General features: G+C 37.6%; 1 protein-coding gene across 1 annotated transcript in view; it reads right to left on the bottom strand.

The window, feature by feature from the left end:
- Positions 1 to 2604, bottom strand: part of LOC131157556 (mannosyl-oligosaccharide 1,2-alpha-mannosidase MNS1-like) — a 78474-nt gene extending 75870 nt beyond the window's left edge. The window contains exon 1 of the mRNA XM_058111797.1: positions 1909 to 2604. Coding sequence (XP_057967780.1) covers positions 1909 to 2061 — 153 coding nt within the window. The 5' untranslated portion in view covers positions 2062 to 2604. The remainder of the gene's footprint in view (positions 1 to 1908) is intronic.
- Between the last annotated feature and the right edge of the window lie 9588 nt (positions 2605 to 12192).

Below are 12192 nucleotides of genomic sequence, written 5' to 3'. Positions count from 1 at the left end.
CCAATATCCACCTTCTTATTCTTCTTCTTCTTTCAGTCTCACCTTTTTACCCATTCAATATGCCATTATTGTAACTAGCTATTTGTGAGCTGCTACCTATTTGGTTTGGATAGGTTTGGAATATGGATATACTATGGAAGATCTAGACAATGGCATAATACTAATAGTTTGGAGTATTTTTAACATTTATACCATGGCATGGAAGAGAGGAAGAAGAAAATGGGTAGGAGAATAGAAATGTGATCCATCAGCAACCTAACACCTCCCAAAAAAATGAAATAGATAAATAAACAAACAAAAAATAAAATAAAAAAGGTTGTAGTTTTATCAAAATAAATCTCCCTTCCCCTATATGGTCTTAAGACAAGAAGAAGAAGATGGAGGTGCAAAATCTTCCCTATTTTTGAGAGGTATAAGAATTGGTATCTTAAGAAGTTAAAATGGAGTGTGGAGAACTTTTCTTTTTGGACCACAAATAGCACCTCCCTTTTTAATATGAACATGGTCCTTTATATGACTTAAAGTGAAGGTACAAAAACATAAGCCATCTCAACACTCAGCCGTCAGCACACATATCACTGTCCAGAACTAAGGAAATAGAAATTTTCATCACGACGAAATAAAATGCTAAATCTAACATCAGCACATAAAATTCAACTTTCTATCCTTCTAATATCCACTTTCTAGGGAAGGGTTACGCAAGCAACTCGTCCAAATTACCGCAAACTCATCCTAGTAACAAAAACTTGAAATGGAGAAATATTGTCACATTAGAAGATATTTTTATGCATCACTATATTCTTTATTTGATCACTATCCAATCATGCTCTTCCAACACCCCTAGTTGTTCAACCAACTACTTTTTTAAGTAGTCTCATTTTTTTCTACTTTCTATTCTTCCTATTAGCAGTCCAGTTTGATGGCTAAGCTACTGTTACCCCAAATACGGATGGCTGTGTGATGTAGCATCAAGGAGGATAGGAAGGCAAGAAGAGAGAAGACAGGGAGGAGGAAAATGAAAGAAAAGATATGTGGGGGAAAATATACTCTTTAAGTTCACCAAAGAATTTTTATGTGACCATTTACTCAACCACAATGCTCTCATTTACAAGAACAATGAAAACACAAGATAATTATAAATAAACCCCTAGACACATTTGGTTACAAACCAACATGCGCACAAGCTTAAACAAGCACTTGAACCTATTCCTTGGAATTGGCTCCAGATAGAGTCAAAGTGATCCATTTAATGACCAACTTTCCCCTACCCCCTCAACGTCACCAATGGTAAGACTACGACAAGAATGCTTTACACCTGAGGGACCAAAACACAACATGGAGAACCTTTCCTTTAACAAATATCACCCAGAAGATGAGTTGGCCTTAACATTATGTTGCACAAACTCAACTTAAAAATTTTGAAGAGATCATACCATAAGCATTAGCATTCAAATTTCTCATTTATTACATGTTTCCACCGCAGGATGAAATCATGAACTTTTTTCCATTCAGACCTTGTTCGCTTAGCCATTTTGAGAACTAAATTCTAAGGCATTGCTGCTTTAATGACTTTGATCGAGCTGACCAAGTAAAGTCCTAGTAAATTACGGGCTGTGATTCAGAATTATCATCCACATATTCCCAAAAACACCAAAATATCCTGGAATTAGTAATGTAACTGAATGTCTTACAATTCTGAAGTTGGCATTTAGGTCCTTTTCATTTGCATTTGGGAAGCACTTTTTGAGATTCTGATGGCTAAGCTCAATTCCATTTTTCTTAAAAATCGTTCAAAATGTGGTTGACAAAATGTTTGCAAATTCAAGAAAAACACGCGCGCGCCAAAACAGATTCATATTTCCCTCCAAAATCAGAACCTAGATCTGATAACCAGCAAATGAAGAGTACCTCATGCTCACGGAGCAGCGTCTGGCGATCCCAAAAGACAAAGGTGACGCATACAAAGGCAATGAAGAGCAGAGCCAGGCGCTTTGGTCGCTTCAGGTAGTACGAAGGGTGAAGATACCTCCATCTGCTGGACGATGGTCTGCTCCTCGCCATTGGATCGCTTGCAAACCCTAATTATCTTCTTCCACAAAATTCAGAACCAACGAAATTCCCAAAAAAATAAAGGATCAAATCCCGTCTTCCATTTCGAGCTCAGACTGATTGATCAAAAATCCAAACGACACGAAAAAGAAGGTCCCTATTTGATCTAGCGTTTTACGAGACTACTTTCTAGCCTCAGAAATTTCCACGAGAAAAAAGGAAGGTAGAGAAAAAAAATCTGGAATATCGATCACCAAAGCCTTTGAATTGAAGAACAAAGAAATAAAAAGCATGACGCGAGAGAGAGAGAGAGAGAGAGAGAGAGGTTTGGTATTGAGGGTGGGTCGAGAGTCAACACAGTGCCGGTCAACGAACGATCAATCGACCAAGCAGGTCAATCACAAGGACGGGAGGCAGGCGGGTTAATCTTGGCCGTGCGTAGGAAGATAGGACAAACGTGGCGGACACGTCGCGAAAGATAATAACATTACTCATTAACCAATAAAGCAATCCAAGAGAGGCGGCGTAGTTAACGTCGCGTCTCTTACGTTCAGTGTATGTAACTACGGCCTCGTATGGTTCACATTCGAATGCCAAAAGCCAGCAATTTTCTTTATACGAGTTTTTTAAGCAAATATTAATATTTAAATATAAAAATATAATTAGGGGAAATATTTATGAAATTGTATTAAGTTAAATCAACATTTGAAAAGCTTTTCCATCAAAAACATACATACTTTCTAAAAGTTGATTGCTGCGGAAATAATAAATTTAATGGTGTCAGTAAAATAAGCTATTTTTTATTTAAAAAAAAATTAACTTTTCAAAAGTCGATTTTACTATTCATTTATCCAACATAGTAGAATTTACATAAGGTAAAAAACGGTGTTACTATGAAAAACTAGCTTTTTATAAGTTTGTTATACTTTTGTATGTACAATGCATTCTAATTTAGTTGTGAAAAACATTTTCCTTTAATTTTTTATCTTGATATTTTCCTATATCTTTATTATTATTTTTTTGAATTTATTAAGAAATAGAAAAAAAAAACTTTCAAAAATCTTGTAAAAAGGCTAAAAGGAAATTAAAAAATTTTAGTTAATTTTTTTATTTTTACAATATTTATATGAAATAAAAAAAATAACAATAAACAATTTTGCACTATTAGTTTGTGCAAATAATTTTAAATTTTACTTTAAATTTTTTAAATAATTACAAAAAAAATGGCATCTTACTTTCAATTTTTTAAATTTATATATAAAAGTTGAAAAATATCCTTTCTTCATTTTTCTAGATTTTTTAATTCATAAGCCAATCGACTACCCGCAAAGGCCCCTATGCCTTATAGCTACTTTTTTTAAGTCTCGAGGAGTGGTTGTCTGTGCTTGTGCTTGTAGTCGACTGTTTGTATGTCCTCTATTTGGAAAATGCAAATTTAATGCAAATGTATGCAATTTCTTTGCAAGTGAGATTCTAATTTCACATTAAACTAAACCTAGATGACAATTTACAACACAAAATGCAATTTATCATGTAAAAACAAAAGCACACAACCTACACAATAACAAGGAAAATTCTAAAGTAAGGCTTGAAAACACGAAAGAAAGGCAATTGGACTGACCTTATGTTACTGCAATCAATGTAGATTATGTAATAACCTTAAAAAGGGATATAGAAGATTAGCGGGATGATTCCAAAAAATAATAATTAGTTAATTAATTAATCAGATTTTAAAAAAATGACAAAATAAGAAAAAATATAATTAAAATTTATTTTTATTTTATTAATATATTATTATTATTATTATTATTATTATTATCCTGAAGCTTAGAAGCCTCAAGATTTCATTCTTCTTCTTCTTCTTCTTTTCTTTTCTTTTCTTGTGCTGTTGCAAACACTCTCTCTCTCTCCTCTCATTCTCTCTCCCTCTCTCCTCGATTTCGTGGCGGATTTTCGTCCGATTAAAAATCGGAAGATACCGCTAGACTCCATTCTCCGCTGTCGTCATTTCTATCGGAGCAGATCAGTGGTAGGAGCGGTGTAGACGTATCTCCTGGGGTAAGCCAATTTCCCATTTTCTTTAATTTCTTACAAATTATAAGCTCAATCGACGAACGTACATCACCACGAGAATCTAAAGATGATTCTTTACAAGCCTAGCGGGACGAAATTCTCGTGAGTTTGTCGTGAGCAAAATCTCAAATTTAGGGTACGGGGGTTATTAAAGGGCTTATTTTTAATTAATTAAGATTAATTTGAAAATGTTAAAATGTAGAGCATATGGGGTTGAAGTAAAATTTCTGAAATTTAGGGTCCGGGTGAGCACCGCGGGTGTAATTTTGGGACTCTTTTTAATTAATTAAGATTAATTTGAAAATGTTAAAATGTTGAGCATATGGGGTTAAAGTAAGATTTCTGAAATTTAGGGTCCGGGTGAGCGCCGCGAGTGTAATTTTGGGACTCGCAGGTAAAATTCAGAATATTAAGTGGGGGTGTTAAATAATAGTTTAAATGATAATTTGAGGTATATGAAGCCTAGGCAAAGTTAGATGGATGTCATTTTGGGGAAATAAGTTAATTAATCTAGAGAAAATGCAAATTAGAGGATTTGAGTTTCGAGCGCCAAGGACGTAAGATTTGGGTTCTAACGAGACTTTCAGTAAGTCAGGTAAGGGGAATAAATTATAGCAGTTTTTTTAGAATTACTTTTTAAATTAATATGTGAAAATGTGCTTATGGTATTTTGTCTGAAAATTATTACGATATAAATATCAGATAAATTATGTGGCATTTAAGTGATTTTAAATTATGATATTTTGGAGTGTGAAAATAATATGTTATGAATATTAGATGAAAACTGTGTGGCACATGACATATGTTGAAAAATGTGAAATATAACGATAGGTATTTTCTGAGAAATTATTGAAATGAGAATGATTGATGTAATTAGTGAAAAATAATGAAATGTGATATTTATATGTAAGTGGAAATTATTTGCATGAGAAATGAGTTTGTACAAATTACTGGTATGAGTATTTTGGGAAAATGTGAAAATACATGAAATATGATATATATTATTACGAGATGATGAAATGTGCACAGAAAATGATAAGAATATTTATGTTGAACTGAATTGTCACATATTAAAATATGATTGATGAAATGTCAATACCATATAATGATTGCGGGTATGTGGTAGTGAACCCTGATGGATGGTTATGATATTGAGCACAATACTGTTGCTAGTGGTGTTAGTGCAACCACACGAAATCTTGGAGCGTGTGGTGTGACAGTCGACTGAGCCATTTTGTAGGGTTGTTGGGCCCCCTGAGTCCGGATCAGGGTTATAGGCCGGCTAGTCATACTACAGACGCAATGTATGATATGATATTTGATCTAACTGGGTCGGCTAACCACGGTTAGATCCAGCCTTCGAGCCGCACAACCTTTACTATGGGAGGAAGCATGGCGTGGATAGAAAGATCCTCAGGGTGGCCATGAGTTACAAACGCGATGTTGGTATTTGATACCAAGGATACTCATGAGCCAAAAAGTAAAAGTGAAAACGAAAAGTGAGAGAATGATAAAATTGGCTAAAATGAGAAAATGAAAGAAAGAATGGAATTAAGAAATAAAGAATATTAAATATGAGAAATAAATCGTATGAGTTAATGACATAAATAATTGAGGCGAAGTGAAACTCTCCGCCTAAGGGTTTACTGAGTAAGGTGAGTGCCCTGATAAGTATCAGATGCGGTCATACCCTACTAGATAACATCTTAGGGCAAAGGGAAGCTACCTGTATGGGCGGGTAATCTTCCATATTCTCAAGAACTTCGTAGGTAAAAATGTGTTGGAATGATTGATTTTGAGAAATGATTTTAAAGCTTATAAAAGTTTGTGTTGTATATTTATATAACTATAAGAATATATTTGCCAGTGTATTTTCTCAGATGAAATGTTATTTTAAAAAGTAAAGTATGTTATAACTGAACTCATATTACCACACAATGTGAATAATTTATTCTTTCTTACTGAGATGTGTCTCACCCAAATTATCTAAATTTTTTAGGGAACAATGATAGATCGGGAGATAGAGCTCCGTGATCCTAGGGAGCTGGGACCCTGATATACAAGGTGAGTTTGGACTAAAGAGGTGTGATTCCCTAGGGTTGTATTGTTTTTTAATATGAGATAGTATTGTGTATTTATGTATGTTGATACTCTGGTATTGTATTCTAAATGTTATAAATATATTGTCTTCCACTGTTAGGTTTTATAAATAAAATGACTTTTTACCTGGTACCCAATACGGGTCGGGTTGTATGAATGATAGTAGGGTTGTTGACCTGGCCGAATTTTGGATGTGGTTAATGATGAGTGATTATTCATTTATTATTGATTATTGAAAAAAAAATTGTACGAAAATCGGGGCATCATGGTTTGGTATCAAAGTCTAGGTTGTTAGGTTCTGTAGACTTTAGTAGACAATAAAATACAATACCAGAGTATAGGAGTGGATTTTGAGGGAAATAGGAGATGGGTAGACTGAAATGTGAGTTAGAGGTTGTTTGAGTATGAGGTGAGAATTTAGGGTTCTATCTTGCGGCCTAGAGATAGGAGTACCGGGGTTGTTTCTGTGTTTTTCCTGCGGTGACGATTTCAGGAAAACCATGGATACTACCGCTGGGTCTTGCTTCTGAGTGGTAGGACTGAATCTTAAATGGGGATTAAGGATGTGGATAGAAAAGTAATTTATAAGTTATAGCAGTGTATAGGTTGTGTGATAGTAATTGTACGTTGAGATTAGCTGCTTCCTTTGCAGGATGGATCCAGGGAATAGTAACCCGAATGCGGGAGCTGATGGAGTATGACCTTCCAGTTTGGGTGGTGCAGACCCTAACACTGTGTTGCGTAGCGTCACTTAGCAGGTGATGGCTAAGATGGCCAAGAGTTCGGGGGAGCGGAGCTGCACGATCGAGCAATTCACGCGTATGCGACCCCTATCTTTCGCTGGAGGAGCGGACCCACTAGTAGCAGAGAACTGGGTTCAAGACATAGAGGACATACTGGCAGTCCTTTCATGTACAGACGAGCATAGGGTGTTATTTGCCACATTTAAATTGACTGGGGAGGCAAAGCGCTGGTGGAGGTCAGTGAGAGTACTGGAGGAGCAGAGGCCAGATCCTATAGCAATGACATGGAGTCGCTTTAGGGAGATTTTCTTTGAGCGGTACTTTCCCGCTATGGTTAGGAGTGTGAAGGCATCAGAGTTTCTATATCTGACACAGGGTCTATGACGGTGCAGCAGTACACAGCAAGATTTGTTGAGCTATTCCGATTTGCCCCATATATGGTGCTAGATGAGGAGAGGAAGGCGAGGAAGTTTGAGGAAAGCGAGCAGTACAGGGCACACAGATGCTCCCTCTTTGTCCCAGATGTTTGAGGAGGCACCTAGGAGAGTGCCGAGCGAGGGAGGTTGTCTGCTATCAATGTCACCAGCCTGGACATATCGCGAGGAACTGGCAGGCACCGCCAGAAGTTGCGGCTGCTCCTCGACCATATAGAGGAGGGAGGTGGATAGCAGAGGAATACTGCTCCGGCATGAGTGTATGCACTGATGCTAGGAGATGTCGAGGCGGCAAGAGATGTGGTGACAAATATTGTTTCAATACTGTCATTTAAATCTATTGTCCTTTTTGATTCTAGGGCGACGCATTCTTTTATTGCCCGGGATTATGTGAAGTTGTGTGGATTTGAGCCTCAACAGTTAGATATTAGTTTGTTTGTTGCTATGCCAACTGGGGTTTTAGGGATACGTAGAAAGGTACTCAAAGATTGTCCAGTGGGTATTCAGGGGAGGTTTTTGCCAGCTAATCTGGTGGTTTTAGATATGCATAGATTTGAGATAATCTTGGGTATGGATTGGCTAGCTGCCCACTATGCTAGCATTGATTGCCATCAGAGAGAGGTAGTATTCAGACCTCTAGAGGGACAGGAGTATAGGTTTTGTGCGCACCCCACCTCAGTTACTATCTGCTATTCAGGCACATAGATCGCTATAAGAAGGTTGTCAGGGATATTTAGCCTGTGTGAAGGTAGTATCGGAAGGGGATCTGAGGGTGGAGGATATCCCAGTGGTGAGGGATTTTCCTAATGTATTTCCCAAGGATTTGTCAGGACTACCTCCTAATCATGAGGTAAAGTTCATTATTGATATGGTTCCGGGGACAGTGCCGATTTAGAAGGTGCCGTATAGAATGACACCGACAGAACTAAAAGAATTGAAAGAGCAGTTGTAGGAGCTGTTAGATAAGGGAGTTGTTTGGTCCAGTGTGTCGCCCTGGGGAGCACCGGTTTTATTTTTGTGGAAGAAGGATGGATCGATGAGGTTGTGCATCAACTATCGAGAGATAAACAAAGTAACTATCAAGAATAAATACCCACTCCCGTGTATTCAGAACACAATATAGTCACTATGAATTTCTAGTTATGCCGTTTGGGTTGACGAATGCTCCTGCAGTGTTTATGGATCTGATGAACAGGGTCTTTCACCAGTACTTGGATCAGTTTGTGGAAGTATTTATTGATGATATACTGGTATATTCGAAGAGCCCAGAGGAGCGTGAGGAGCATCTGAGTATAGTACTGTAGGTGTTACGAGAGAAGAAGCTATATGCAAAGTTCAAGAAGTGTGAGTTCTGGCTGGAACAGGTTACCTTCCTTGGACACGTCATATCTAGGGGTGGTATTTTCTGTTGCTCTGAGTAAGATTGAGGTGGTAGTAGATTGGGCATGACCAAAGAACGTGCATGATATTAGGAGTTTTCTAGGATTGGCTGGGTACTACCGCAAGTTTGTTGAGGGCTTCTCTAGGCTATCAGGCCCATTGACCAGATTAACTAGGAAGGAAGTGAAGTTTGAGTGGTCTGATGAATGTGAACAGAGCTTCCAGGAATTGAAGCAGAGACTCATCACTGCGCCTGTGTTGACAATTCCTTCAGGAGAAGAAAGGTTTGTGATTTACAGTGATGCATCCCATAAAGGGCTCGGATGTGTGTTGATGCAACGAGGGAGAGTGATAGCTTATGCCTCACGACAATTGAAAGAATATGAGAAAAACTACCCTACCTACAATCTGGAGTTGGTAGCGGTTATTTACGCACTAAAGATTTGGAGGCATTATCTATGTGGGGGTAGGTGTGAGATATTTATTGACCATAAGAGCATAAAGTATTTCTTCATGCAGAAGGAATTGAATATGAGGCAGAGGAGATGGCTGGAGCTAATAAAGGATTACGATTGCACTATCAGTTACAATCCAAGAAAGGCTAATGTGGTCGCTGAGGCTTTGAGTAAAAAATTAGTGGATTCATATGTATCTACAGTAGAGATTCAACATCCGATCCAGATGGATCTAGAGAGGCTCAGTGTGGATCTGGTAGAGGGCGATCAATAGGCGTTCATTGCTGACTTGGTTTTGCAGCCGACTCTACATTAGAGGATCAAAGTAGCTTAGAGAAATGATGCAGAACTAGTAGAGCTTATGGAGAAGGTACAGAATGGTCAAGAAACAAAGTTCAGCATTTCAGATGATGGAGCCTTGAGGTTCCGTACCAGGTTATGCGTTTCTGCTGATCCTGAGATCAAGAAAGTTATCCTGGAGGAAGCACATCGGTCCCTATATACTGTACATCCAGGTAGACAGGGATCTTCGAGAGTCCTTCTGGTGGAGCAACATGAAGAGGGAGATAGCCCAGTATGTGGATTAGTGTTTGATGTGTCAACAAGTGAAGGCTGAGCATCAGAAACCGGCGGGATCATTGCAGCCACTTCACATTCTTGAGTGGAAGTGGGAGCATATAGCGATGGATTTCTTCACAGGATTACCGCCGGCGTTGCGTGGACAGGACGCTATTTAAATAATGATGGATCGACTGACGAAAACTGCCCACTTTTTCCCGATTAGAGTTAGCTACTCCATGGAAAGATTGACTGAGTTATATATTGAGGAGATAGTTAGGCTCTATGGCGTCCCACTGTCCATAGTTTCAGATAGAGACCCACAGTTCACATCTCGTTTTTAGAAGAGTCTGCAAGGGGCCATGGGTTCTCAATTGTCATTTAGCACAGCTTTTCATCCTCAGACAGATAGGCAGAAGGAGAGGACGATACAGATTCTGGAGGATATGCTGTGAGCAAGTGTGCTGGACTTTGGAGGTCGTTGGATGTAGTATCTGCCACTGGTTGAGTTTGCGTATAACAACAGCTACCAGGTCAGCATTGGGATGGCACCGTATGAGGCTCTTTATGGCAAGAGGTGTCAATCCCTATTATACTGGGATGAGGTTGGAGAGAGACAGGTATTGGGGTTAGAGCTGATACAGCAGACTCAAGATAAAGTCAAACTCATTAGAGACGGGATTAGGATAGCGCAGAACCGATAGGAGAGTTATGCTAATACTCGTCAGTGAGAATTTAAATTTGACGCAAGAGACCGCGTGTTCCTGAAAGTGGCGCCGATGAAGGGAGATATGAGGTTTGGAAAGAAGGGGAAGCTGAGCCCTAGTTATATTGGACCATTTGAGATTCTTGAGAGAGTGGGTCTAGTTGCCTATCATTTGACATTACCACTGGTCCTATCTAGGATCCATGGCGTATTCCACGTTTCTATGCTGGTGAATAAGCAAATTTCGAAGACGAAATTTTTATGAGGAGGGAAGAATGCAATAACCCCAAAAAGGGATATAGAAGATTAGCGGAGTGGTTCCAAAAAATAAAAATAAAAATAAAAATAAAAATAATTAATTAACTAATTAATCGGATTTTAAAAAAAAGGGAAAAAATAAGAAAAAAAATAATTACATTTTTTTTATTAATAAAATATATTATTATTAATATTAATTAAATATATTATTATTATTATTATTATTATTTTTATTATCCTGAAGCTTCTAAGCTTCAGGGTTTCATTCTTCTTCTTCTTCTTCTTTTCTTTTCTTCTGCTATCGCAGACACACACACTCTCTCTCTCTCCTCTCATTCTCTCTCCCTCTCTCCTCGATTTCGTGGCGGATTTTCGCCCGATTGAAAATCGGAAGATACCTTTGGACTCCATTCTCTGCTGCCGTCATTTCTTCCAGAGCAAATCGGTGGTAGGAGCGGCGTAGACGTATCTCCTAAGGTAAGCCAATTTTCCCTCTTTATTTAATTTCTTGCAAATTATAAGCCCAATTGACGAACGGACACTACCACGAGAATCTAGGGATGATTCTCTACAAGTATAGTAGGACGAAATTCTCGTGGGTTTGTCGTGGGCAAAACCCCAAATTTGGGGTACGGGGGTTATGAAAGGGCTTATTTTAATTAATTAGGATTAATTTGGAAATGCTAAAATGTTGAGCATCTGGGGTTGAAGTAGGATTTCTGAAATTTAGGACCCGGGTGAGCGTCGCGAGTGTAATTTTGGAACCCACAGGTAAAATTCAGAAAATTAAGTGGGGGTATTAAATAATAGTTTAAATGATAATTTGAGGTATATGGAGCCTAGAGAAGGTTATATGGGTGTCATTTTGGGGAAATTAGTTAATTAATCTAGAGAAAATGCAAATTGCAGGATTTGAGTTTTGGCCGCCAAGGGCGTAAGATTTGGGTTCTAACGAGACTCTCAATAAGTCAGGTAAGGGGAATAATTATTACAGTTTTTTTAGAATTACTGTTTAAATTAATATGTGAAAATGTGCTTATGGTATTTTGTCTTGAAATTATTACGATATAAATATCAGATAAATTGTATGACATTTGAGTGATTTTAAATTGTGATATTTTGGAGTGTGAAAATAATATGTTATGAATATTAGATGAAAATTGTGTGGTGACATGTGTTGAAAAATATGAAATATAACGATGGGTATTTTCTAAGAAATTATTGAAATGAGAATGATTGATGTAATTAGTGAAAAATAATGAAATGTGATATTTATATGTGAGTGGAAATTATTTGCATGAGAAATGAGTTTGTATAAATTACTGGTATGAGTATTTTGGGAAAATGTGAAAATACATGAAATATGATATATATTATTACGAGATGATGAAATGTGCACAGAAAATGATAAGAATATTTTATGTTGAACTGAATTG

Source organism: Malania oleifera, chromosome 6 (assembly GCF_029873635.1).
Source record: "Malania oleifera isolate guangnan ecotype guangnan chromosome 6, ASM2987363v1, whole genome shotgun sequence".
Classification (NCBI taxonomy): Eukaryota; Viridiplantae; Streptophyta; class Magnoliopsida; order Santalales; family Ximeniaceae; genus Malania; species Malania oleifera.
The sequence above is the reverse complement of the archived record's forward strand: the minus strand, read 5'-3'. Positions and strand labels throughout refer to the sequence as shown.